The sequence below is a fragment of the Carcharhinus amblyrhynchos genome, chromosome 9 (assembly GCF_965287045.1).
Source record: "Carcharhinus amblyrhynchos chromosome 9, sCarAmb.v2.hapA, whole genome shotgun sequence".
Taxonomy (NCBI): Eukaryota; Metazoa; Chordata; class Chondrichthyes; order Carcharhiniformes; family Carcharhinidae; genus Carcharhinus; species Carcharhinus amblyrhynchos.
Window position 1 is genome coordinate 61536656 of NC_137332.1, and position 24864 is coordinate 61561519.

The following is a 24864-nucleotide window of genomic DNA, read 5'->3' on the forward strand; positions in this document are numbered from 1 at the left end:
GATGACTGCTTTAGTTAAGCTGAGTGGAAGTATTAGGGAGGGGAAGCAGCAGTTTCCCTGGGGCAGTGATAGAGGTTGGAGTTAGTGCAAGCACAAAGTTGGCAATCTGAATTATGAAAGGATTATGGTGGGATGGGTAACAATAACCTTCATGAGGAAAGCTAAATTCAACAATAGACCCAGTGTATTTTTCACATATTGAGGGCATCCTGGAGCCATTCTTTTATTCTGCAATTAACGACCCAGAATGTGCTGGGGTGGTGCACCTCACGATGCATGCCGTGAGTTGATTTTTTTCATCGCTCTTCAGTGCCAATTACTTTCACTCCATAAATTGCTGGAAATGAGATTTAATAACAGGATATCTGGCATCTTGGTAAAGAGTATGATAAAAAATAGTAGTCTGCTTAAACTGAGTTTAAGAAAAAGGAACAGAGCGAAGGGCAGAGGAGGAAATAGGATGAATTAGAGCCAGATTCAATACAGGAAGAGAAATAAATGGAAATAAAGAATGATGAAACGGGATGGAAGAAGAATAAGAAAAATGTCTAAAATTTGAAATAAAAAAATCACCCTCTAGAATCAATTCAGTATCTGCAGGAATGACAGTTTAAATTGTTTCCTTTCCAGGTCTCTGTGGTTTTGTGGGAACAAAAATCTCATCATTAAAGGAATTCTTCTTGTTGTAAAATACCAGTCCCAACTCTCTGTACTAATAGGCACTTTAATATTACTGCTGTTTATTTGCGATGCATTTTTTTCAGTGTTTCCTCTTGTGCTGTGGACTCTCTGGCGAACTGAACAGCTGCCATAAGTTGAAGAATATACAATTGAGATTCTGAAGAAGTGGTGGGTGGACCCCATTTTTCACAGGGATCTCAGTTACGTTCATCCAATAAGTGTTCTTTTCACTTGAATCTCATGAGACATTTGGATGGGGGCAGGTAGATTTTTGTTGCCTCATCCACCTGTTTGTCACCTAGTTTCCTCAAATAAAACACTTAATGGATTTTCAACACGCACTTTGCCACAGGCCATCGTCTCAGCTAGGAAGCGGAAGTGACCTATTATTTCTCTCTTGAGTCTCTGTTCAGTGGTAATCATGAGGACTGTTGAGCAGGGTAATTTTGTCTACAGAGAAAAAATTGGCACAAAATGGGATGAGCAGAAAAAATATTTTCTAATGCATCAATTGTTTAACAATTGGAGGTTAGGCTCTCTAGCTGTCACCCATTGCACTCCCTGACCCTCTCACCCATCCATGCCACTCCCATGCTATCTCTTACCATCTTATACTCCACATGTCAGCTTATGCCCTCCACCTACTCCACCCAATGCCAACCATTAACCGTCAATACCCAAAAGGTAGGATGTGGACACTGCTATAAATGGACAGGTTTGAGGTAACCAGCTGGTCTTTCGCTTGGTTCTGCACATCATTAGTTTCAAGGGAGTTTACAATCGGAAGGATAGTTGCTCCATATATTGTTCAGATGTCTGATTCCTGAAAGAAACTTTTGTTAATTTACAAGCAAAATGGAATGACTGAATATTGATTCTTCAGCCATTGGAAACAGTTTTTCTGTAGTTAAACTAAACTAGATCTTTCATAGTTCTAAACACCTCCATCAAGTCTCCTCTTAGTCTCTGTTCTCAGGAAGACAACTCAGCCTCTGCAGTATATCCACATAACTATCACCCTTCATCAAAGAACAATGCAGCACTGGAGCAGGCCTTTCTGCCCACCAAGCCAGCACCAATACGCAGTTTCTCTCCCTCTGTTCACTTCCTGTTCATGTGTCTCTCAAGATGCACCTTGAATTTTGTTAGATTGCCTGCTTCCACCACCTCCATGGTAGTACTTTCCAGGCACCCGCCACTTTCTGTGAAAAACTTCCCCCACACGTCTCTCCTAAACTTACCATCTCTCAGCTTAAACCTATGCCCTCTTCTAGTGGACCCTTCCACCCTGGAAAGAAGCCTCTGACTATGCCACTCATAATTTTGTAGACTTCTATCAGATCGCCCCTCAGCCGTTTAATCATTCTCGTGAATCTCATCTGCAATCTTTCCAAAGTTTTCACATCTTGCCTAAAGTGCGGTGTTGCAAATTGGGCACAGCTCTCCACCTGGGGCTGATTCATATAGGATTCTGCATTATTTCTTGGTGTTTGTGCTCTGAGGTAGATTTTCATGGCATCAGGAAGATTCTGTGGATCTTTCAGAATGGTGAGCGGGACCTGGGTATAGAAGTCACGCCTCCACTTACAACAGATCCAATTTTTGCTGACAGTGGAAGGAGGATAGCTCACTCAGCAGGGCCATTTGGTCTTGGTGCTGAGTTTAAACAGACCCCATTTTGATTGTTGCAAAGCTCCTAACCTGCAATGGTATAGTCAGAATTTAATAGTGCTGATGTCAACGTTCTAGAAGGATGGATAAGGTCTGTTTAAATTTCATGCTCTGAAGTATTTTAAACTCCCCTTTTTAAACAGAAAAAAAAGGCTGAAGCTATCAGTGATTTTTTTAAAAAGAAAACCCTCTACTGGATTGCTTTAATTAACAGACTCTCAGATATAGGTTAGAAAAAGAAATCTGAGTATGTAGTTTCAGTAGAAGTATAATGTTCACATTTTCCAAGTGCTATTATTATATCATTATGAATGCTTGATTGATTTTCAAATGCTGAAATTATCTCAACTGGCAGTTTTCTGAATTCAAAGTTTGAATGGCAGTTTAAAGAGGCTACAAAAGGATTAGCCATTTTTGTCAGTCTGAATGGAAGTTTGTTTTCATTATTGATTAACTACTTAAGGAAATTTAAATGCTTTGAATTGGTTTCTTACATCGGAGTTTTTTCACCATCAAGTATATAGGTGTGAGAACTGTATTAAAATGCTAAGAATGTATTTTTATCATCTTTGCGTGGCTCCGGAGACATGTACATGGTAGATACTGGGTCAGTAACTATGAAGGGGAGGTATGTGAGGTGAGTGGGGTGTTGAATTGTATTGGAGGTGGCATAGAGTTAAAGAAGTCATAGAGGATGGGTAGAAAGGTGAGGGAGTCTGAGGGGTGATGGCTCGAGATCCTAACAATGTCTAAAATCCCAGAGGACCAAGGCAGGCCTGGCACTCACCCAACCCTAATGAGTACGTAAGATCTGCTTCTGTGGTCGGAGTGCCTAACTCTATTCTGTTCCCTCCTCCATGGAGTGAAAGCTGGGTCTAATAAGTCTCTTTAAACTGAGATGGGTGTGCTGAGTCTTAATTTCTGACTCGAACTAGCCTTAGTTATGAAAATCTGGCCCAATTTCCCTACTTATCAAGCCCAGTCTCTCATATCCTTTATTAACTGCTTTGTTATGGACTGGAGTATAGCGATTTCTTGCAAGCTGTGCCCAGCATACCTTCTAATTCTATCTTTTACTTCTGTTCTATGCTTCATTCTAACTCTTTTAAACTTTTTAATTCAATTCAGACTTTTGAATGGACCTATCTTGCAATAAGTTGATCTTTCTGTACACCCTAGCTATGACTGTAACAACACATTTTGCTCTCTATTCCCAATGTATGATATGCTTTGTCTGCATAGTACACAAGAAACAATACTTTTTATTGTATTCTAAATACATGTGACAATAATAAATTAAATCAAATTGTTAGTTTGACACTCTCAATGACTTGTGAACAAACACAAACAGTTCTCTCTCTCCTTTTGTCCCCTTTAGAATTATACCTTTCAGCTTATATTGTCTACCCTCATTCCATCTGCCCATCCCACAGTCTGTCAATGCCCTCTTGAAGTCTGCTACTGTATTCCTCACTATTTATTACACTTGCAAGATTTGTCCCAATTGGAAATGTCGGGATTGAGCCCTGTCCCTGCCTCTCATGCCCATGCTATTAACATAAATCAGTAACAGCAGCTGTCACAGTATTGAGCCTTGGGGAAAACTCCACTTTATATCTCACTCAATCTGATAAACAGCCAGTGATTCACCACATTGGTTCCTATCTCTTAGCCAGTTTTATACGCAAACTCCTACAATCCCTTTTAATTCGTGGGCTTCCGTTTTGCCAACAAGATTTCATAGTTTATAAAACTTCTTGAGAAAGTCCATGTACACCACATTAACTGCACTGCCCTCATCCACCCTCTCTTGTTACCTCATCAAAGAATTCCGCCAAGTTCAGCAAGCGTGATCTGCCATTAAGAAATAAGAACATAAGAACTAGGAGCAAGAGTAAGCCATCCGGCCTCTCGAGCCTTCTCCACAATTCAGTATGATCATGGCTGATCTTTTCATGGACTAAGCTCCCATCCGCACACCATAACCCTTAATTCCTTTACTGTTCAAAAATCTATCTATCTTTGCCTTAAAAACATTCAATGAGGTAGCCTTAACTGCTTCACTGGGCAGGGAATTCCACACATTCACAACCCTTTTATGTGAAGAAGTTCCTCCTCAACTCAGTCCTAAGTCTGCTTCCCCTTATTTTGAGGCCATGCCGCCTAGTTCTAGTTTCACCTGCCAGTGGAAACAATTCCCCTGCTTCTATCTTATCTATTCCCTTCATAATCTTATATGTTTCTATAAGATATCCCCTCATTCTTCTGAATTCCAATGAGTATAGCCCCAGTCTACTCGGTCTCATAAGCTAACCCTCTCAACTCCGGAATCAACCTAGTGAACCTCCTCTGCATCCACTCCAGTGCTAGTATATCCTTTCTCAAATGCTGACTCTGTTTCATGAGTCCATGCTCACCCAGGTGGCTGTTAATCATCTTCTGGATTATCCAATGGGATTTTCTATTCTGACCTGGAGTGGGAATTGTCACATTCAAAACAGGAAATTTGATTGACCAATCAAAGGTTTTAGGGTATGAAAATCCTGCCCATTGTCTCTGAATGTCTTCCTATCACAAATGTCAAACTTACTGACCTGTAATTGCCAGGTTTATTATTTCTCCTCTTTTTGAACAATTTTACAATTTCCCCCATTCCTTTGACACGGCCCTTGTATCTAAGGAGGACTTGATGATTATGGCTAGTATCTCTACCATTCTTATCCTTTCCTCAGCAACCTAGGATGCATCCCATCTTGATCAGGGATTTATTCAGCTTGTGTACTGTTAGCCTTTCCAGTATCTCCAGCCGATCTATTTTGGTCTCCCTTGTATCTTGATAACTTTCTCGTTGCCTTAGGAATTGCACTATTGCAAAGTACTTGCTTAAAATTTCAACCATGCATTGTGTTTTTACTAATGTATCCCCAGTTTGATTCTTAGTCAGTTCCACTTCTTTTCTGTGAAATGTTTTCATTTGCTATGTGTAAAGAAGACCTATGAGTTCTCTTTTACATTCACCACTGGTCTATTTTTGATTGCCTCATTTCCACCACCCATCCCCATTTCCTCTTTCACTTCTGTACTTGTACTCAACCTGTTTTTCCATGGCCTATCAGATACTCCTTTTTTCTACTTGATTGCATTATTTTAACTTTTTTAACATCTGTGTGAAGTTTGTACATTCTCCTCATGTCTGTGTGGGTTTCCTCCATTTGCTCCAGTTTCCTCACTCAGTCCAAAGATGGGCAGGTTGGGTGGATTGGGCATGACAAATTGCCCCTTAGTGATCCAAGATGTGTAGGTTAGATGGATTAACCATGGTAAATTGTGGGTTGTGGGGATAGGGTGGGGGAAAAGGCCTAGGTAAGACACTCTTGTCAGAGAGTTGGTGCAGACTCAATGGGTTGAATAGCCTCCTTCTGCACTGTATGGTTTCTATGATCTAGCCCTTGTTTTATTACTTGTGAGAATGTAGTTGGGTGGTACTTAAATCATTTCTTTTAAAGGTTGCCTCTTCTTCTATTACATTTCCACCTCCTAGATTTTGACAGCCATCTACTTGGTTTTATTCTAGATTGTTCATCCTTCTCCATAACTAATCTAAAGGATAACATGATTACTATTACCAAGAAGGTGCCAGATTGTGACTTCATTTTTCAGGGCTAGATCCATCAATGCCTCCTTCCAAATTGCAACATACTGATTAAGAAAATGCTCCTGAGAACATTTCAGAAATTCTTCCCTTCTCTGTCCTTAATACAATTACTGCCCCATTCAATAATGGGATAGTCAATGTCTCCCATTATCATTATCCTGCAGTGTATACAGCCATCATTAATTTCCTTACAAATTTGCTTCTTTCTCTCCTTTTCCCATTTTGCTGCCAGTAAAATACACTAAGTTGTAGCTCCTTTATTGCTTCTAAACTCTAACCAAATAGATTCCATCTTTTACCCCACAAGGACATTCTCTCTTTCTAAGACTGTAATATTTTCCATTACCAAACTGCTACACTACCTCCTTTTCCTCTTACCCCATCTTTCCTGAATATTAAGCATCTTAACCTCTCCCCTTATAAGCCAGTTCTCTCTGGTTCCCAATGGTTCTGAAGAGCTGGATCATACAAAGAAGGTCCAAGGTTCAGTTACCCTGTATGATGTTAGGACAATTGCTGTAATTGGTTTCCAAATCCCTGTCTTAGGAGTGGGAAATCAGTGGAGGTACCTGCCCCTGATTGTTTTCCTGTTGGAAAGCTTGCCACTGCATCATATTCCTTCTGACTTACGATGTCCTGTTGTTACTCCAAGAACTGACATTGTTTCTACATTGGATTGTACTTAGTTATTTATTCATGTGTCCATTGACAAACCTATTATTAAGGTAGTCTTATCAATGAACTTAGAAAAAAAAGTGTGACTAGAACATGTCAGCATGATTTTACAAAAGGAAAACCATGTTTGGCAAATTTATTGGAGCATGTAATTGGTAGGTAGACAAAAGGGAACCAGTAGCACTCCTGGAGCTGGGGGTTTATCTTCTCTGGAACTTAGAAGAATGTGAAGTGATCTCATTGAAACATTCAAGATTATGACAGAGCAGATACTGAGATGTTATTCCCCTTAGTTGGGGAATCTAGAATGAGGGGGCAAGTCTCAGGATGAGGGAGCTATCATTTTGGGGCTGAGATGAGGAGAATTTCTTTCACTCTTTCCCAGAGGGTTATGGATGTGCCATCATTGAAAATATTTGGTTTCTTAGGGAATGAAAGTTATGAGGAGTAGGCTGGAATGTGAAGTTGAAGCCCAAGATCAGCCATGAATGGCTGTGCAGGCTTGATGTGCTGTGAGGTCTTCACCTGCTCCTGTTTCTTGTGATCTTCTGTTGACGTTCAAGAGTTCAAAGGCCTGATGTGCTGCTCTGCTACTTCTGCAGATGAGAAAGACCACTTTGGAGGCAGCTCCAGTAACTCAAATAATAAAGATCCTGTACATTGTCAGAGGCATACTGTTTAATGTTTACCTGGATATCGGGATTAGTGAAAATACTTCCACATCAAAAACTGGGACTCATCTTTGAGAAAATCAAAAAATATGGAAGCCAAAAAAAGCTAGTTTTAAGAAGAAGAAAGTATATCAAAACCGTAGACCATGGAATGCTGCTTCTGAAACTGCTGGATGCCACTTGTATGCTATGTGCATGTGTGTAATCACTGAATTTGTTTCCAATGATCAGTTATTCTTCCATTTACTATTCTGCCAGTTATTGATGAAAGCTTAATTGGTCAGTAATTACTGTTTTGAATTTATAGAGTTTCTTGAAAGAAGTGTCAGACTGTCTTAATTCCAAATGATTGGGACACCTCCAAAACATATTTACTGAGTCCTTCATGCTGACCGTTAGCACTTTATTGGATTCCTGTCTAGTCACACTTAGCAGTGTGATATAACACTCAGCTTTGGATATGTATTGATTTTTTGCATTTTTCCTTTGGATGACTGTGCATGTGACATAAAAATCATTTGGCTTTCCTATGAATATCTCCTTTCCTTCTTTCCTTCTGTCCTTGACCAGGTGTTCACCTTTGACATTCCTAATGCATTCAACTCTATCTATAGTCCAGCGTCAACAGATAAGATAGCCACAATGGAGATGGTGGCTGAAAAGATTGTGACGCTGTGTGCAACTTTGGATGAAAATCCTGGAGTGCGGTACAGACATGAGCGTGGAAAAGATTACAGGTCTATTTTTGCTATTTGTTGAGTGTAGATCTGCTCTTTATTCTCATTGATTGAATAGTCAGTGAATGAATTGCACCATTAGTTTCTGGTCTTTTTGGGTGAAATAGTGACACCATAATGTTTCCATAGCTACATATTTAATTTAAAAGACCTAAAACCAAGAAAATGTATCAGATCAGAATTTTCTTTTTCTTTCCTTCTGTGCCTTTGTCATTGAATCCAGGGAAACTGAAAATAATGCAGAATATCTTGCAAACATGGTCGAAGAAAAACTGGCAGAACATTACAAATTGGATGAACAGCATATTGTAAAGGTAGGAAACATGTAGAACTTAATAAATTCTGATTCAGATTAAACACTCAGTTTGTTATTAGACTGCAGATGCACATAATGGCTGGAATTTTACCTGCATGCCTGCCCTGTTTCCATTCTCCACTAGCCTCGGGCGAGATCGTATGAAACTAGGGTGGACATGTGGATAAAATTCTGCCCAATGAGTCTTTTACAAAGGTGATTTAAAATTCAAGTGTGTGAGGGAGATTAGTGACTACTTGATGAGCATTTGCTTGCCTATACGTTTATACTGTATGTTAACTAATTTGTGCTGTGTAACATTCCAGGGAAAAACACCCTCACAGCTTTTGATAATTGACCGTGGCTTTGATCCAGTGTCAACGATATTGCACGAGCTAACCTTTCAGGCCATGGCATATGACCTGGTTTCAATTGAAAATGATATTTATAGGTAAGAATTGGAGGACCAATTTAGTACGATTTGAATACAATACTGTTGTCTTACCTGGGTCTCGATGGGGCTGGGGTGCGGGAACCACAAAATAATTATTAGGAAAATGTTATTGCATGGAGTTTCTGCACAGGCTGCAATTGGGAAAAGACACCCAGATTATTATTGAGTGAAATATGGCTTTAAAATTACTGAAATTAACTATATTGCACTGAAAATTTGCTCAAATTATTGATGCAGCCAAAGAAACAGATCAGTGAGTAGTTTGACTTGACTTTTCACAGCCCCTTCTTGGAGTGGGGGGGAGGGAGGTAAATGAATTTGAACTTGTTCAAACAGAATTTAAAAAGATTGTGACATCAAAATGAGAAGCAGGCCTTTAATGAGGATTCAATCGACTGCTGTTCACTGCAGTTACAATTCAGCACCAATGGATTGATGTGACCAGAGATGTCTGTGTGCTCAAAATTTAGGTGCAATGTATTGAACACCCTTGAATAGACGCAATTTGTAGAATCTTGCATTGCCGACCTGGGGGCATGGCCAGTTTTGTGGGTGGAGACCGCTTCAGACAAATTGACTTCTGAAGTGGTGTAAAAGGTCACGGAAACTCTAGCATCAGTGGTTATGGGCATAAATCATGTTTTAAATTTTCACAAACCTTTGCTATTGTGATGTAATTGTCTGCACCCTCAGAAGCAGGCAGGCTGGCTGTATTTCAGTCAATTCTGACATAGTTATCTTGGTAGAAAAATTCCAGACGAACAAATTTTCACTCAGTGTGTTGATTCTCGCTGAACTGTGATCTGTAGGGTAGTTGTATCACTTTTGTGCCGCCTTCAAAATATTGCACGTAGGTTGGAATTTTATTTTATCATCAATTCAGTTCAAAAGCTTTGCCTGATCACATGATTTTGTTGCCTCAGATTTAATCATGGAAAAATAGGGAAAATAATTACAGCATTTTAAAGCTGGTTTCAATCAGCCTTCAGAGTGCAATGCAAAAATGAGCTGGCTCTGATTTCTTCTTCAGCAATTCCCTTGTCATTAAACCTTGTTTCATTGTGTCACAAATCACACTGATGTTATCTGCGAGGAATACCCCAGTAGGTGGTGGTGTATTGTTTTGTTTTTGGAATGGTGTGAGGACTCACGTGAAACCCCAATTGTTATAGGTCTTCCTATAACAATTATTAGAGATTGTTTATGAAAAGACAAATATACGTGAACAAGAATGCAGTATTCCAAGGCAATTAAATGTATGAATTACTAAACACACACTGTTTTTTCTTGATTTTCTTGATTTGTGGTCTTTCTTGATTTTCAGAAGGTGTTTGACAAGGTGCCTCACAAGATGTTATTGCAGAAGGTCAGGGGGCATGGAGTTGGGGGTAGGGTGTTAGCGTGGATAGAGGATTGGTTGTCAAATAGGAGGCAGAGAGTGGGGGTCAATGGGTGCTATTCGGATTGGCGGTTGGTGACTAGTGGAGTGCCCCAGGGGTCGGTGCTGGGGCCTCAGCTATTCACCATTTATATAGATGATCTGGAGGAGGGAACCGAGTGTATGGTGTCGAAATTTGCTGATGACACCAAGATTGGTGGAACGGCAAATTGTGCGGAGGGTGTGGAGAGTCTGCAGAAGGATCTAGATAGGCTGGGCGAATTTGCCAGGAACTGGCAAATGGAATTTAATATTGGCAAATGTGAGGTTGTCCACTTTGGTAGGAATGATGGTAGGAAGGACTATTACTTACGTGGCGAAAAACTGCAGCAGACAACGGTGCAGAGGGACCTCAGGGTCCTTGTGCATGAGTCGCAAAAACCCAGCCTGCAGGTGCAGCAGGTGGTCAAGAAGGCGAATGAGATGCTGGCCTTCATAGCGAGGGGGATTGAATATAAAAGTAGGGAGGTCTTGCTGCAGCTGTATAGGGCACTGGTGAGGCCGCAGCTGGAGTACTGCGTGCAGTTTTGGTCGCCGCACTTATGCAAGGATATTTTGGCCTTGGAGTGCAGAGGAGGTTTACTAGGCTGATTCCGGAGTTGAGGGGGTTGAACTATGAGGAGAGGCTGAATAAACTAGGCTTGTACTCGTTAGAGTTTAGAAGAATGAGGGGAGATCTCATTGAGACGTATAAGATGATGAATGGGATGGATAGGATAGAGGTGGAGAGACTCTTCCCGCTCAGAAAGGACAGTAGGACTAGAGGGCACAGCCTCAGGATAAAGGGGGGTGCAGTTTAGAACGGAGTTGAGGAGGAACTTCTTCACTCAAAGGGTGGTGAATCTCTGGAATTCTCTGCCCGTTGAAGCGGTGGAGCTGCCTCGCTCCATATTTTTAAGATGCGAGTTGATAGGTTTTTGATAGGCAAGGGGATTAAGGGTTATGGGGAGAGGGCGGGAATGTGGAACTGAGCCACGACAGATCAGCCATGATCTTATTGAATGGCGGGGCAGGCTCGAAGGGCTGGATGGCCTACTCCTGCTCCTATTTCTTATGTTCTTATGTTTATGTAAAAGTCACTCCTTGGTCCAAAGTACATCTAGAGTCCCTGATCGCCTTAAGACTTACCCCTCCCCAGTCAAGTTCCAAATTAAATAAATCTATAAATGCATTAAATCCAGTTTATCATTACCACACAATACAAGGCTGAAGATAAAATCTGGGAAACATCTGTTCCTATTCCAGTGAAGACATTTTAACTGCCTCCATGAAGATTTCTTCACTGTCTCGGTTCTAAGTCTGCAAGCCCAGCCTCCTGGCTGTGAATTGTGGACTAGCCTCCTAGGCTGCTTGATGTGAATTGGCCACTCAGCTGTTAGATGTAAACTGACCTGCCTGCTTCTGAGGGTGCAGATAATTACATCACTATTCCTCCTTAATTTTTCATTCTGTGTATTTGGCTGTCTGCATCTCTTAAATTCCTTGACTCTGGAATTAGCCTGTGTGTACCTCCATTGATCTCAGTTGTCTAGGTAATCTGTTTCCTACTAATAGGGCAATTTACACCTGGTTCTGCCCAGATGCCTGCTAATCTCATTCCTGGGAAAAAATCATATCTTTTGAATACTGGCTACAGTTGTTGCTAGGAGATTTCTTCATGTTGCTGGGCAGATCGCATCCTATCATGCGTTGTTAAATTCTTATTATTGCTGTTAGCAGGCAGATCCACGACACACTGTCAGAATGTAACACCTGCAATAAAACCAGATTACGTGCCAGTCAGTACCTGTTAGCTCAGAGAGATGTACCATTGTGTCAGTGTGAAGTTAGTGTCAATATTTTTTGGTTAGTCAGGTTTAATCTGAATTTTGGACTTGGCATTGTGGAGTAACGTGTACAGAAATTAAGGGGCTTAAGGCATAAAGTCACAAGGTTTATTCATGGTCATGAAGGTTGGTAGTTAAGTGATCATGTGGACTATGAGACCAACGTCTGCTTCTCTCCTCACCGGACAGCTGCAGCAACACAGGGTGCAGGGCAGGGGAGGGAGGAGGTGAGGGGTGGTAAACTTGCTGTTTGATTTGTGGGGTGTGTGGTTCTCTGAAGTACAATTTTTTTTATTGTATGGGAAAGGAATGAAATTGAATCCTGCATTTGTTATTTTTGAAATTTTAATAGGTATCAAACAAAGGATGATTCCACACCCAAAGAGGCTCTTTTGGCTGAGGATGATGAACTTTGGGTAAAATTGCGACATTTGCATATTGCCGAAGTTGTCGAGTATGTATAAGCCTCTTCTATTTTAAATTTGAAACCTTAAAACATTACAAATGCCTTCTCTCTTCATGGCCTGCAAAAAACAAAAGTGGTTTGAATATCTACCTATTGGGAGCTAGTTGCCAGCATTGATACGTTGAAGCTTTGGCCAGCAAGCCCTAAGGCACAAGTTAAACAAGCCTTTTGCTGCTTTTACGTTATAACTTGTGAAGGAAGTACATATAATAAAATATCATTCACCAAATGTGGTTTGGGACAAATAATCTTGAAAGAATAACTACCGGATGCAAGTTAAATAGAACTATATCCAGCTGTTATTTCCTATGTTGCAGTTTGTGCTGCTTGTGTGAAACAGATGGTGTTAGAGTGACTCACCAAACTGCAGTTTAGTGCACCTGTGTTGACATTCCCTCAGTGCCAGGTAATCCCTTCTATAAGGACATCATTCTCTTTGGGGCCCTTCTCATATTCTACAGGGACTGCTGTAGCTCAAGAAGGCAGCTCACCATCACCTTCTCAAGGGCAACGAGGGCAATAAATGCTGGCCAAGTCAACAATGTCCACATTCCATTAATTAATTTGTTCACAAGCTTAATTTGAAACTTCAAAAAATTGCTGAAGGGAGTTTTCAGACTTGGATTATTAGATGGATGGCATGGTGACACAGTTAGCACTTCTGTCTCACAGTGCCAGGAACCCAGGATCAATTCCGGCCTCAGGTAGCTGTATGGAATTTGCACATTCTCTTTGCGTCTGCATGGGTTTCCTCTGGGTGCTCAAGCTGGTTAGAATGTCTGCCTCAGTTCTCTGGGACTTTGTGCCAGTTGTTTTCAATGATAGGACCTCTAGCCCTCACCTCACCCCTACTTGCAAAATGTACATGCTGGAAATAGGAGCAGGATTTCTGGATCCAGTCGCATCCACCATTTTTAATGATCCTGGAGCCCCAACTCTGCAACAATCCAGTCCATTAACTGTGTCTCGTTCCACAGATGCTACCTATCATTTGCAGCTTCCAATATTTTCTGTATTTATTTCAGATTTACAGCATCACATGTGATTGTTGACACATGACATCCCAATTACTGTTGTTAGCCAGGTGGAAGAGTAGACACTTTTCTCAAGAGATGGAAAGAAAAATTTGAGGGAAAGTTAGGGTAAATGAAATGTACCGACTTGAAATGAACGACTTGGCGCAGATTTCCTTTGTGGACTGAAAATATTCTGAATGGTTTAGTAAGATAAAATTACTTTTACAGTTAAAAACAGCTACAAAAAATGATGCAGTACAGCTGTTTGCTTTATGGGAGAGAGAAAGCGAAAAACAGAAGTTTAATATCTTCCTCTCTCTTCCCTCCATTTGCAACCTCTTGATCCCAGCTACAAGAGCCTAGTTGTCTCTGTGGAGGAAGAGAATTCAAGGAGCCTGTTTTCACCAGGCATCTCGCTACCATAAATAGTCTGTCATAGAGTTATAGAATCCCTACTGTACAGAAGGAGACCATTTGGCCCATCAAGCTTGCACCAACAACAATCCCATCCAGGGCCTACTCCTGTAACCCCAGGTATTTACCCAACTTTTCCCCCGACACGAAGGTCACTTTAGCATGGCCAATCAACCTAACTCACGCATCTTTGGAGTGTGAGAGGAAACTGGAGAAACGGAGAACGTGCAAACTCCACATAGGTAGCGACCCGAGGCCTGAGCAGGGTAGAAATCTGCTTTAATACCTTTTGTAAAATTGTAAAGTCTAAAACAGCTAATGTAACGTTGCAGTTAGTGTACATTCAAGATCACTTTAATTCAGGGTATTTAGCTGACTGGTTAATGAGTTAACATACAGTACAGTTAGCTGCAGTAATTTGGTTCTGGTTAGTTTTGTAATTACTTTTCACTGCCACAATGTTGAAACAGCTGCCATTGCTGCTGTGTACAGACTACCTGACAACTGCTGAGCTAAGGTATGCAGAGATTTTTCACTTGGACCTGTTAACCATTGTGCTGAAGTTGTACTGTAACTTGGAAAGGAAGATTAAGGTGATTAGGTATTGATTAAAGATATCAATCAATAATTCACAATCACAGCTAATAATGTCACATACATTAACCATCACAAAAGTACTTTATTTAGAAAATTCAAGATAAAGCTGTGAAGACCTTTTTTTTGCATATAAGCGAAGCATTGTTTTCCTGAAGATATTGCTTTCTTTAGTCATTGCTTACTAATTGACAAATTATTACCATTTACATTTGAAAACGCTCTTTGTGATCCCAATCAGATTAGCCTGCAGTTTGATTACATTAATCCCAGGTGGAGCAAGGGCAAATGCTAGTCATTAATTATTTTGATTTAAAAAAAATAAACATTCTATTAACCATTTTTTTAATAGAAAAATACCCAAGTTGGTAAAGGAGCTTTCTAAAAGCCAGCAAGCAGCAGATGGAAAGGTAATTATTTCTGCACATTTGCTATAAATGAGCATTCTATAACTTCTACACAGAGACAGTCAAGAGAATTAGATTGACAGGAGAACTGATACTGAGAGCTTGTCATGGGCTGCCACTATTGCCAACTTGACTGGCAAAACAGTTACAGCCTTTGTAATTCAGTCATGTGAATGGTCAGGCCTGCTATCTCTGGATCAACGTTGGTGTGGGAGGAATGGGTTTGAATTTATGGGGCATTGGCACCAGTATTGGGGTAGGTGGGACCTGTTCGGGCGGGATGAGGTGGGTCTGAACCGTGCTGGGACCAGAGTCCTGGCGAATCAAGTAAAGAGGACTGTAGACAGGGCTTTAAACTAATTAGGGGGGGGGAGGGTGCGAGGGTAGGTGACGTTACGAGGTCTAAAGCTAAGGATAGGGTACAGGTAAGGGAAGAGGCCGAGGATGTCCCAATAATAGAGGGAGTAGGGGGCGTGAGTATGGTTGGTGGCGTTACGGCAAATAGGGTCCAGGTGAAGGCTGGGATGAAAGCACTTTATCTGAATGCACGAAGCATTCGGAATAAAGTGGATGAGCTGGTGGCGCAGATCAACACAAATGGATACGATCTGGTGGCCATTACAGAGACGTGGCTGCAAGGTGACAGGGACTGGGAGCTGAATGTACAGGGCTATCAAGTGTTTAGGAAGGATAGGCAGGAGGGAAAAGGGGGGGGCGTAGCTCTGCTGATTAAGGATAGCATCAAGGTGGTAGCAAGGGATGATATTGGAGCCAAGTTGCAGAACGTGGAATCGTTGTGGGTGGAGATTAGGAACAGCAAAGGGAGGAAGACGCTGGTGGGTGTTGTCTATAGGCCCCCGAATAATGATCTGGAGGTGGGGCGGGCTGTTAACGCGCAAATAAGTGCGGCGTGCAGGAATGGGACGGCCGTAGTTATGGGGGATTTCAATCTGCATATTGATTGGCCGACCCATGTTGGACGTGGTGGGCTCGAGGAGGAGTTCTTGGAATGCTGCCGGGATAGTTTCCTGGAACAGTGCGTGCTGGAGCCGACGAGGGGGAGAGCTATCTTGGATCTCGTGCTATGTAATGAGGCAGGTAGAATTAGGGACCTTGCGGTGAAGGATTCTCTTAGGGAGAGTGATCATTGTATGGTGGAGTTTCTGGTGCAGATGGAGGAGGACAAAGTGGGTTCCCAGACACGCTTACTTTGTTTGAATAGAGGGGAGTACGGTAGGACGAGAGAAGAATTGGCGAATGTGGACTGGGGGAGCGCGTTGGAGGGAGGGTCTGCTGAGGAGCAGTGGAGGATCTTTAAGGAGATCTTTCTTGGTGCTCAGCGGAAATTTATTCCGATGGTCAAAAAGGACAGTAGGAGGAGAGGTAATAAGCCGTGGATAACGAAGGAGGTGAAGGAAAGTGTTAAATTAAAAGCGGAGGAATTTAGAGTAGCTAAGAGTAGTGGGCGAGAAGAGGATTGGGAGAGGTTTAAATGTCAACAAAGATTGACAAAGAAGTTGATAAAGAAGGGTAGGAGAAACTATGAAGCTGGGCTAGCGCTTAATATAAAAAAGGATAGCAAGAGTTTTTATAAATATATAAAAAGGAAGAGGCTGGCTAGGGTGAATGTTGGTCCTTTAGAGGATGAGAAAGGGGACCTAGTGGTAGGGGATGGGGATATGGCTAAGGTATTGAATAACTTTTTTGTTTCTGTCTTCACGGAGGAGGACGTGAATAATTTGCCAGGTGTTAGTGATGGAAAGGTGGTAGGACTGGAGGGTCTTAATGACATTACTGTTACTAGAGAGGCGGTGCTCGACAGACTGGAGGGGCTGATTGTGGACAAGTCCCCAGGACCGGATGGAATGCATCCGAGGGTTCTGAAAGAAATGGCGGAGGTGATAGTGGATGCCTTGGTGGTTACATTCCAGACGTCGCTGGATTCCGGGGAAGTGCCGGAGGATTGGAAAACGGCTAATGTTACGCCGTTATTTAAGAAGGGTGCCAGGCAAAAGGCGGGGAATTATAGGCCGGTTAGTTTAACGTCTGTGGTAGGTAAAATGTTAGAATCTGTCATTAAGGAGGAAATTGCGAGGCATCTTGAAGGGAATTGCTTGATAGAGCAGACGCAGCACGGTTTCATTAAAGGGAAGTCGTGTCTGACAAATTTACTGGAGTTCTATGAGGATGTGTCTAGGGCGGTGGATAGAGGAGAGCCGGTGGATGTGGTCTTTCTGGATTTTCAGAAGGCGTTTGACAAAGTACCTCACAAGAGGTTATTGCAGAAGGTCGAGGGACATGGAGTTGGGGGTAGGGTGTTAGCGTGGATAGAGGATTGGTTGTCAAATAGGAGGCAGAGAGTGGGGGTCAACGGGTGCTATTCGGATTGGCGGATGGTGACTAGTGGAGTGCCCCAGGGGTCGGTTCTAGGGCCTCAGCTTTTTACCACTTATATAGATGATCTGGAGGGGGGAACCGAGTGTAGGGTGTCGAAATTTGCTGATGACACCAAGATTGGGGGAACGGCAAATTGTGCGGAGGGTGTGGAGAGTCTGCAGAAGGATCTAGATAGGCTGGGCGAATGGGCCAGGAAATGGCAAATGGAATTTAATGTTGGCAAGTGTGAGGTGGTCCACTTTGGTAGGAATAATGGTAGGAAGGACTATTACTTACGTGGCGAAAAACTGCAGCAGGTGACGGTGCAGAGGGACCTCGGGGTCCTTGTGCATGAGTCGCAAAAACCCAGCTTGCAGGTGCAGCAGGTGGTCAGGAAGGCGAATGGGATGCTGGCCTTCATAGCGAGGGGGATTGAGTATAGAAGTAGGGAGGTCTTGCTGCACCTGTATAGGGCATTGGTGAGGCCGCAGCTGGAGTACTGTGTGCAGTTTTGGGCGCTGCACCCGCGCAAAGATATTTTGGCCTTGGAGGGAGTGCAGAGGAGGTTTACTAGGCTGATACCGGAGTTGAGGGGGTTGAGCTATGAGGAGAGGCTGAATAAACTAGGCTTGTACTCGTTAGAGTTTAGAAGAATGAGGGGAGATCTCATTGAGACGTATAAGATGATGAATGGGATGGATAGGATAGAGGTGGAGAGACTCTTCCCGCTCAAAAAAGACAGTAGGACTAGGGGGCACAGCCTCAAGATAAAGGGGGTTGCGGTTTAGAACGGAGTTGAGGAGGAACTTCTTCACTCAAAGGGTGGTGAATCTCTGGAATTCTCTGCCCGTTGAAGTGGTGGAGGTTGCCTCGCTAAATATTTTTAAGATGCGGGTTGATGGGTTTTTGATAAGAGAGGGGATTAAGGGTTATGGGGAGAGGGCGGGAAAGTGGAACTGAGCCACGACAGATCAGCCATGATCTTATTGAATGGCGGGGCAGGCTCGAAGGGCTAGATGGCCTACTCCTGCTCCTATTTCTTATGTTCTTATGTTCTTAATATAAGAAGTTTGAAGGTTGACTATATATCCTGGCACTTTCTGCATCTTTTTCCCACCCATTATCCTTCCCCTTTCTGCTGCTTTCTCTGCAAAGAAGACAGAAGGAAATACCTCAACACTTTTTATAGATCCCATCATTGTCTCTATTCCTCATTTTAAAATTATCCCCTCTTATTCTGGATTTCCCCCAACCAACAAAAATAGTTTCTGTATCCCTTTACCAGTTTAAATGTCTCAATTTGGTTACCTCTCAATCTTCTAAACACAGAGATGTACAAGACAAGTTTCTGCAGCCTACCTTCATACCTTAACTCTTAATGCCATTCTAGTGAATGTTGTTATATATTTTTGGCGGTCTGGGACTTGCAATGAAAAAGTACACCCGATTGAGTCTGATTTAAAGTTCTATATAATTGAAGCATCACTTTCTTACTTTTGTATTCCCACATAGCCCTTCAGATAAAGGCTAACATTCTGTTTGTCTTTGTGCATTAGCTTAGTGATGTGTGTATATGGGCAATAAATAACTACAGTCCAGGTAGTCAATGAAAATACGCCAATTTGCAGATGATGTGGGAGGGTGGGGGGGGGGTATTTTCTGGCCTCCCCGCGATGTGTTTCTCAAGGTGGGAGACGGCGTGCCATTCGGCAGCAGAATCTTCTTGTCCTGTCACTCTCAATGGAGTTTCCCATCGACTGCTCCCTACACCACTGGGAAACCCACAGCAGGTGTGCGTCGTTGGCAGGACCAAAATATCCTACTGGCATGAACAGCCAGAGAATTCCCATTGTTATTATAGTAGGAGGAACAGTGCAGGAATTGCAAAATGACCTGGATAAAATGATTAATTGGGGGTGACCAGTGGTAGGTTAGTAAAATGGGAACAAGTTTACAGTACTCCGCATAGGAGAGAAAGTAAGTGATGTAACAAGAATGGTGAAGTTAAAACAAATAAAGATGAGGATGAAAGAGACCCAAGAATCTTAGTGGGCTCTAGATTCAATAAATCTAATTAATGCAGAGTAACAATCAATCAGTTGTAGAATATAAGTTAATGGATCTGAGGTGCTGTGATCAGAATATATCTTGTGTAATGTGCCAAGTCAGGAGGGAGAAATTAAAATGCTGGAAATAACAACAGTACTGATTCTCCATTGTTTACACCTGAGAAAGAAAGGCCAGAGAGAGCTTTCAGCCTGGAAAGGGGGCATTGAAAGATGACCTTTGTGATAAAGAAGATAGTTAAGGGAATGGAAAAAATTAGATCCAGGGTATTTGATAATACGTGGATGGAATTGCAAATGAAAATTCTAGAATATATCGAGAAAAAGATTAGATGCTGAAATGGGACTTTCATATAAATGGATTAACTAAAATTACTGAATGGCTGCCCTCATCCATAACTCTTTTTTGAAGTAATGATCCTTTTATTCAACTGCTTAATTGTATTCTCATAAAGTCTCTAAAAACTGCAACAATGTAAAGTAGAACAACCCCACTGAATGTAGATGTCTATAGTTTCTAGTCCTCAAATTAAACCTCATTTCATAATTCTTGCTTTTGATTTTTTTCTGCAACTGTTTTTCTCTTCCAGCACACCCTAAGCTCCTTATCCCAGTTGATGAAAAAGTTGCCTAACTACCGAAAGCAAAAGACCAAGGTATTTGCTTTAAAAGTTGATTTCAATTAATTGTTTTTTGCAATGTATTATACCAAGATAATGGACAGTATTTTACAACATTTCTGTTGTTGGACCCTCGTCCACACCGATTCTATGGCAGGCAAGTTCCGGCTAATATTTGAGAGAGGTAGTGAATATATTTGCAATGAATATTTCCTCGATGTTGATATCCGTTATCAGTTTTTAATTCCTTGTTAAGTTTGTAATGCCTTCAATTCATGCTGTAATTTTATTTGCAACATATATATATATAAAATATAGATATATATATGCATATATGTAGAATAATCTTATTTGAAAGTAGCAGGAGAGTGAAAATAATTAGTCTTTCCCTGTGTATATATTGCAGTGGGGGGTAGCATTTTGCAATGTTTTTAGTGAAATATCCCAAATGCTTTACAATCAGAACCAGGGATTGGGAGGCGATAGCCAAGATCAAAATGGTGGTTTTCCAGGATTCTGGGTTCCAGGAGAGATGAAGTTGGAGGTGAAATTATGGCAACACTGTAGGATAGCTCACTGTACAGTGAAAGGAGCAGTCCTCCATAACATCCGAGTGTGAAATTTGGGGTATAAACTACTGAGGCTTTTGTTTAAATCTGATTTTGATTGAAGGTGTTTTCTTTAACTTGTGTCTTTCCCCCAACCACTGCAGCAAACCGTCCACCTGAGTTTAGCTGAAGACTGTATGAAATTTTTCCACGGGACGGTAGAAAAACTATGCAAGGCTGAACAGGTAAACAGTATACTTTGACCTTCCATTCACTGGATTTTACAATGTTGCAAAATAAATTATAGTTACGTAAGAACATAAGAAATAGGAGCAGGAGTAGGCCATCTAGCCCTTCGAGCCTGCCCTGCCATTCAATAAGATCATGGCTGATCTGTCGTGGCTCAGTTCCACATTCCCGCCCTCTCCCCATAACCCTTAATCCCCTTGCTTAGCAAAAACCTATCAACCCGCTTCTTAAAAATATTTAGCGAGGCAGCCTCCACCACTTCAACGGGTAGAGAATTCCAGAGATTCACCACCCTTTGAGTGAAGAAGTTCCTCCTCAACTCCGTTCTAAACCGCACCCCCTTTATCTTGAGGCTATGCCCCCTAGTCCGACTGTCCTTTCTGAGCGGGAAGAGTCTCTCCACCTCTATCCTATCCATCCCATTCATCATCTTATATGTCTCAATGAGATTTCCCCTCATTCTTCTAAACTCTAACGAGTACAAGCCTAGTTTATTCAGCCTCTCCTCATAGCTCAACCCCCTCAACTCCGGCATCAGCCTAGTAAACCTCCTCTGCACTCCCTCCAAGGCCAAAATATCCTTGCGTAAGTGCGGCGCCCAAAACTGCACACAGTACTCCAGCTGCGGCCTCACCAATGCCCTATACAGCTGCAGCAAGACCTCCCTACTTTTATATTCAATCCCCCTCGCTATGAAGGCCAGCATCCCATTAGCCTTCCTGATCACCTGCTGCACCTGCAGGCTGGGTTTTTGCGACTCATGCACAAGGACCCCGAGGTCCCTCTGCACCGTCGCCTGCTGCAGTTTTTCGCCACGTAAGTAATAGTCCTTCCTACCGTTATTCCTATCAAAGTGGACCACCTCGCACTTGCCAACATTAAATTCCATTTGCCAGTTCCTGGCCCATTCGCCCAGCCTATCTAGATCCTTCTGCAGACTCTCCACACCCTCCGCGCAATTTGCTGTTCCACCAATCTTGGTGTCATCAGCAAATTTCGACACCATACACTCGGTTCCCTCCTCCAGATCATCTGTATAAATGGTAAATAGCTGAGGCCCCAGCACCGACCCCTGGGGCACTCCACTAGTCACCAAACGCCAATCCGAATAGCACCCGTTGACCCCCACTCTCTGCCTCCTATTTGACAGCCAATGCTCTATCCACGCTAACGCCCTACCCCCAACTCCATGCCCCCTTACCTTCTGCAATAACCTCTTGTGAGGTACCTTGTCAAACGCCTTCTGAAAATCAAGAAACACCACATCCACCGGCTCTCCTCTATCCACCGCCCTAGACACATCCTCATAGAACTCCAATAAATTCGTCAGACACGACTTCCCCTTAACGAAACCGTGCTGCGTCTGCTCTATCAAGCAATTCCCCTCAAGATGCCTCGCTATTTCCTCCTTGATGACGGATTCTAACATTTTACCTACAACAGACGTTGAACTAACCGGCCTATAGTTCCCTGCCTTTTGCCTGCCACCCTTCTTAAACAACGGCGTAACATTAGCCGTTTTCCAATCTTCCGGCACTTCCTTGGAATCCAGCGACGTTTGGAAAATAACCACCAAGGCATCCACTATCACCTCCGCCATTTCTTTCAGAACCCTTGGATGCATTCCATCCGGTCCTAGGGACTTGTCCACAATCAGTCCCTCCAGTCTGTCGAGCACCGCCTCTCTAGTAACAATAATGTCATTGAGACCCTCCAGTCCTACCATCTTTCCATCGCTAACACCCGGCAAATTATTCACGTCCTCCTCCGTGAAGACCGAAACAAAAAAGTTATTCAAGGCCTCAGCCATTTCCCCATCCCCTACCACTAAGTCCCCCCTCTCATCCTCTAAGGGTCCACTGTTCACCCTAGCTAGCCTCTTCTTTTTTATATATTTATAAAAACTCTTGCTATCCTTTTTTATATTAAGTGCTAGCCCAGCTTCATAGTTTCTCCTACCCTTTATCAACTTCTTTGTCAATCCTTGTTGACATTTAAACCTCTCCCAATCCTCTTCTCGCCCACTACTCTTAGCTACTCTAAACGCCTCCACTTTTAATTTAACATTTTCCTTCACCTCCTTCGTTATCCACGGCTTATTACCTCTCCTCCTACAGTCCTTTTTAAATTTCTGCTGAGCACCAAGGAAGATCTCCTTAAAGATCCTCCACTGCTCCTCAGCAGACCTACCTTCCAACGCGCTCCCCCAGTCAACATTCGCCAATTCTTCTCTCATCCTACTGTACTCCCCTCTGTTCAGCATAATTGTTTTGCTTTGGTCAGTTAAAAGTTTGAAAGATGTTTTTGGCATAAATTATTAACATAAGTGACTGGTTCAATGATTTATTGTGCATTGACTTCCACAGTTAAGTAAATTTCTCTTTTCTTAAGGACCTAGCCATTGGAACTGATGCACAAAGGCAAAAAATTAAGGACCCCATGAGAATCATTTTGCCTATTATGCTGGATAAATCAATCAAAAATTATGACAAATTAAGGATCATCTTACTCTATATCTTCCATGTAAATGGTACAGTAAACATGACATTTATTCACTGTCTGGTGCTCATTTTGATTATTTCATCTGAATCTAATGATATGAAAAATTAATGATTTTTTACAAGTTAAAATACATTTGTAAGTACTTTTGTTTCAATGGCACCAATAAGCCTTATTCAAAGGGCAAAATTCACCAGTTTGGCATGAATCAAATGCAATTATATAATTTGTGGTACAGTGATTTAATTAATTGTTCACGGCAACTGCTGCTATAATAATTTTTAAACGTAGTTTTAATTAAAGATCCAATATTCATGAAATGCAACAAATTTACAACGCAACCTGAACTTCTCTTGGTCTGGCAAGAAACATTCCTTAAAAAGGGATCTAACAGGAATCAACACAAATTAAAATTAAGTAGGGAAGGGAAGGTTTGGACATTCCATTTTGTGTTCTGTGTTTTGAATTGAGACAGACATGAAGTTTCCATTAGCTTTCCTGAGCTTTGTTTTCCTGTGCCATTTTAGAAATATTTTCCCCCAGCAAGGCACAGGATTTCCTATAGATTTTTCACTGCTGATTTTTTTTAAAAAAAGACAGACTTTGCCTGAGATACACAAGAATTATTTTATTAATCTACTCAAATGTAGAAATCTCTCAAATCTGGAAGTACAAGATGTTAGTGACTTAGGTGTTTACAGCCAGATACAAAGAAAGTGTAAATTGGATTTCCTCTTGGGTGCTCCAGTTTCCCCTCTTAGTCCAACGATGTGTAGGTTAGATGGATTAGCCATGGTAAATGAGTGTGATTACGGGAATAGGGAAAGGGCTTCGGTAAGGTACTTCGTCAGAGACTGCAGAATTAGTGGGCTAAGTGGCCTCCTCCTGCACAATAGGGATTCAATGATTTTATGATTATAAATTACCTTTGCCCGTTATGATTTTCATTTAAATATGTGTAGTCACATGTTGCCCATTTACTGAAATGATGTTTGTAAACAGGCTTGAACCTGATGCAAAGTTAATACAATAACAGTGTGATCTTGCAATATTTGATGAATATGGCTCTGTTTTGAAGCACCTGATAGTGGAATGTGAAACTATGTGACAAGATCTTCAGCTTTCACGCTCTGGTTCTTGTGATTTGAGTCCTGAATCATTAAAGTTCCAAATTTCAGTAGACTTTCCCATTTTTACATGTCTGGAATACCAAGTAAATTGTGAGTGTACCATATCCTATTCCTTTTACTCTACTGAGTTAAGCAAAGTGATATTTTTAGTGTGTTAACTATGAGCCTGAATTAATTTGTTTTGCTGCAGAATATAGGTGAAGGCTATTTTTATGAAAGTTGTCAATCCATTATTACTCCTTCCTCAATCCCTCCCCAAAACTTCCAACAGCTGCTTATACTCTGAAATAATGTGCAGCTTGGCTAGGCACGTACTAAAACCTTTTTCATGGTTTGTCATGTATATTCAAACTTATTACACAGTTGGACGTTGCAA

The 24864-nt window shown here is 41.8% G+C and overlaps 1 protein-coding gene across 1 annotated transcript in view; it reads left to right on the plus strand.

Annotated features, from left to right (window-relative positions):
* stxbp3 (syntaxin binding protein 3) overlaps positions 1 to 24864 on the plus strand; it is a 60100-nt gene that overhangs the window by 27468 nt on the left and 7768 nt on the right. Inside the window, exons 7-14 of the mRNA XM_080195825.1 lie at positions 7924 to 8090; positions 8314 to 8404; positions 8712 to 8836; positions 12456 to 12557; positions 14946 to 15003; positions 20033 to 20098; positions 20775 to 20855; positions 23251 to 23389. Coding sequence (XP_080051951.1) covers positions 7924 to 8090; positions 8314 to 8404; positions 8712 to 8836; positions 12456 to 12557; positions 14946 to 15003; positions 20033 to 20098; positions 20775 to 20855; positions 23251 to 23389 — 829 coding nt within the window. The remainder of the gene's footprint in view (positions 1 to 7923; positions 8091 to 8313; positions 8405 to 8711; positions 8837 to 12455; positions 12558 to 14945; positions 15004 to 20032; positions 20099 to 20774; positions 20856 to 23250; positions 23390 to 24864) is intronic.